Genomic DNA, 3,106 nt, shown 5'->3' on the forward strand with positions numbered 1-3,106 from the left:
CAGCGGTTACATGTGGAATGATCCGGGATCACCCTGGCATGCTCAGACTGGTGGGCCTCTATTGTGTGCTTACAGATTTCTGTATGGGGCGGAAAGAGACAGAGAGAGGATGGATATTATGTTGGAAGAAGAAAAATGCTTTGCTGGGCAACTAAGCAAAAAGTGTCTGATTCATTATTTCCCCATTCAGAGCGGGCGCAGCCAGGAGGGCCGCCTCTCGTCATGTCACGGTTCTGGGGCCAGCTGACAGTCTGACTCTGGCAGGGGAGGGGGGCTGCTGCAAGCTGGACAATGGCTGCTCGACAGAGGTCATTGTGAGCTCTGTGTGCGTGTGAGGGAAGAGGAGGGTGAGTGTGCTCTCCTGGAGTCGTACATTCAGCTCAAAACCCGGTCCAGGCTTTTCTCTAGAGACGTGTACATTCGAAAGACGGGGGAGGGAGGGGGAGGGTAGACCGCTGCTTTACACGGCCTGTGCTACATTCAGTTTGAACATTTTCCCATGTAACCAATTGGTTATGAATGTGGAAAATTAGACTGAATATGACTGGGGGGGGTATATAGGATGGAAGCTTCCCATACATACAGCACGCTGTACAAAAAGAAGCCAACAAAGTGCGCATGACAAGTGTCTTAAATGATTCATGTCCAGGCATACAACTTTAATAGCCTGTCTATTTGGGGAAACAAGGACTATGATTGTCGAGGTGGAGGAGCACAAATGAATGAATGCTGGTGTTGGGAGTCCAATTCGAAGCCCAGCAAAGTCTTCTGCTTTACTGCAGTTTGCAGCAACCAGAGACCACATCGACCAATAAGCTGCACGCCTTTTATCGAATAGTGCGACATTAAACAGCAAGTATGGCGTTCGTTTTCAAACAATGCGATGACTACTACAACGGCCAAAGGCTTACCACGACTTATACATTCAATCAGGCTCGAGACGGAAGGTCGGCCTTTTTTTATGTACCACGAGTAAACAGGTTTTTAAAGTGCACTCAAAAATCGTTAGAGATTCATATATACCAACTGTCACATTGGAGGGCAAATTAGATGGAGACGGGTGGCGGGTTTGAAATAACAAAACACAAAAAAAAAAGTGGACAGGCTGCGCTCATAAAGAGGCATACTGGTCTGAGCATGTCAGGGCCCTGGCCTAGTGCGGGCGGAAGCCTTGTCTGTGGGGGATGAGAGGGGACACCTGCAGGAAGGGGCCGTCGTACTGGGCACAGGTGGACAGCCTCAAACAGAGCGTGTTTAATTCCTCTACATGCACTTCAAGATCACAGCAAGAGTGAGCTAGAATATCGAAACAGAGAAAAGAGCTTTCATGCAAGAGATCTAAGTCACAGGTACAACAACGCAAACAACTCAAACTGGAGGTTAAACTAGGGCTCGCGACCGTGTCGGCACCGGCAGATTCTGGACGACGGCAGCAGCAGAAGGGGGGGAGGAGGGATGACGACGAGCTCTCTATTGGGGGGTGAAGCCGGCCGCAGGGGGGGAGCCCTGAGCAGCCGCCTTTCTTTTTACGCCTCTTCATCCTCAACCCTCAGCTCTGCTGGTTCTGCTGGCGGTTCTGGGCGTAGCTTGTGAAGACAAAATTGTAGTCGTTGAACTGAGCCAACTGGCGGTCGAGACGCTTGTAGCCCTCGAGTTTCTGGGCAGAAGAAAAGACACTGCGACATTTGGAGCTCTGCAAGGGGCAAAACAGAGAATTGACTCAGTGACAAATCGAAAAAAATAAAAATCACACTGAATGAAAAGCAAGCTTGTGTTTTAAAAGCAAACCTGATTGACAAAAAGCGTAGTCACAAATTTTCCTGGCTTGAACACCTCCACCACCTTCCTGACCAGATCGTCGTACGATGTCTGGGAGAGGTTGGTTTCGAAGCTGACGTAGGAGAACTCCGGCTCTGGGGTGATGTGGATGGTCCAGTAAGTACCCTGCAGGAAGTCAAGCAGAGCCATGTTACAGGAATGTTTAAGACGTTGGCAACGACAGATCAAATTAAAGAGACACTCACGTCAGTCTTCATTCCATTCATTGAGTATCCACAAGGGTTGAACATTGTGGCATCGATCACAGAACCTGGTATCAGGTCACGAATTCCACTCATCTGCAGCGAAAGGAGAACAAAACAGCGTCAACATAAAGTTGCAATTTCTACATCCTTTGTGTCCAGCCTAGACCAGATTCTCCAACAAAGCTCTTCCATCCTTCCGGAGGGCCTACATATGCTGATCACTGCTGAGACAAACACATGGATGCAGATGGCATCTACTTACACGAGTGACATCACTTGCAGAAACACCATCTTTCATATAGAACTGGTCCATAATGGCTGGATCGAGGTCACTCATCAGAACTTCCAGCGTCTGATCCGCATGCTTGTTCTCCCAGTACTCTGGTAAGTCCAGGGTAAACAGGTACCTGAGGGAGACGGGCACTCAACGGTTATTTGAGCCTGTTACCAAATAGTTTAACCATGACAAGACTAAACCCTGAGGACAGACTTAATCTTTTTGAACAATTATCTGATTAGCTTAAATCAAGAGGTCATGTAGCAATATCCTGCTGCGGTTATTGTTGTGCAACAGAAGACTCTACAAATCAGCAGCCTTTTCATTTATGCAACTCTTTATTTAGATAGTCCACCTACAGAGAGTTTAGAGCATTTATAACACTTCAATAGCTATTAGCTGAGATTCAACAACTGTTTTCTGATATTACACCACTGTGGTTAAGGTGGTCAGAGTTTGTTCATGAATTGTCACATATACTCTTGAGATAATGTGTTAAAATCTACAGAAAAAGCAATACAAGTGTTTTTTGTTGTTTATTTGCCTTTTTATTGAGAAAGAAACCAAATGTTTCAAGGATAAAGTCAGCAGAGTTACTTACCAGCAGTCAGAGTTCAAACGTCCCATACAGTAGGCTGCGCCATCTGGAAGTAGCGAAAAGAAACCTTTGTTTTAGTCACCCTTACGGATACCGTTCACATGAATCATCTATTGGATTTATAGAGCCCTACGCAACTCTCCAGCCCTCCCAGTGACACAACGGATATAAGGAGGCAGTGTCCCATTAAGGCCTCTGCACACCAAC

General features: G+C 46.8%; 1 protein-coding gene across 1 annotated transcript in view; it reads right to left on the reverse strand.

Moving 5' to 3' along the window:
* Positions 1-262: 262 nt before the first annotated feature.
* The window catches only part of amd1 (adenosylmethionine decarboxylase 1), a 10,237-nt gene continuing 7,393 nt past the window's right edge, over positions 263-3,106 (reverse strand). The window contains exons 5-9 of the mRNA XM_035678649.1: positions 2,903-2,945; positions 2,287-2,431; positions 2,025-2,117; positions 1,789-1,944; positions 263-1,693 (exon numbers count right to left, since the gene is read on the reverse strand). Coding sequence (XP_035534542.1) covers positions 1,550-1,693; positions 1,789-1,944; positions 2,025-2,117; positions 2,287-2,431; positions 2,903-2,945 — 581 coding nt within the window. The 3' untranslated portion in view covers positions 263-1,549. The remainder of the gene's footprint in view (positions 1,694-1,788; positions 1,945-2,024; positions 2,118-2,286; positions 2,432-2,902; positions 2,946-3,106) is intronic.

This window comes from Morone saxatilis, unplaced genomic scaffold (assembly GCF_004916995.1).
Source record: "Morone saxatilis isolate NCDOM2014 unplaced genomic scaffold, NCSU_SB_2.0 Contig7, whole genome shotgun sequence".
NCBI lineage: Eukaryota > Metazoa > Chordata > Actinopteri > Moronidae > Morone > Morone saxatilis.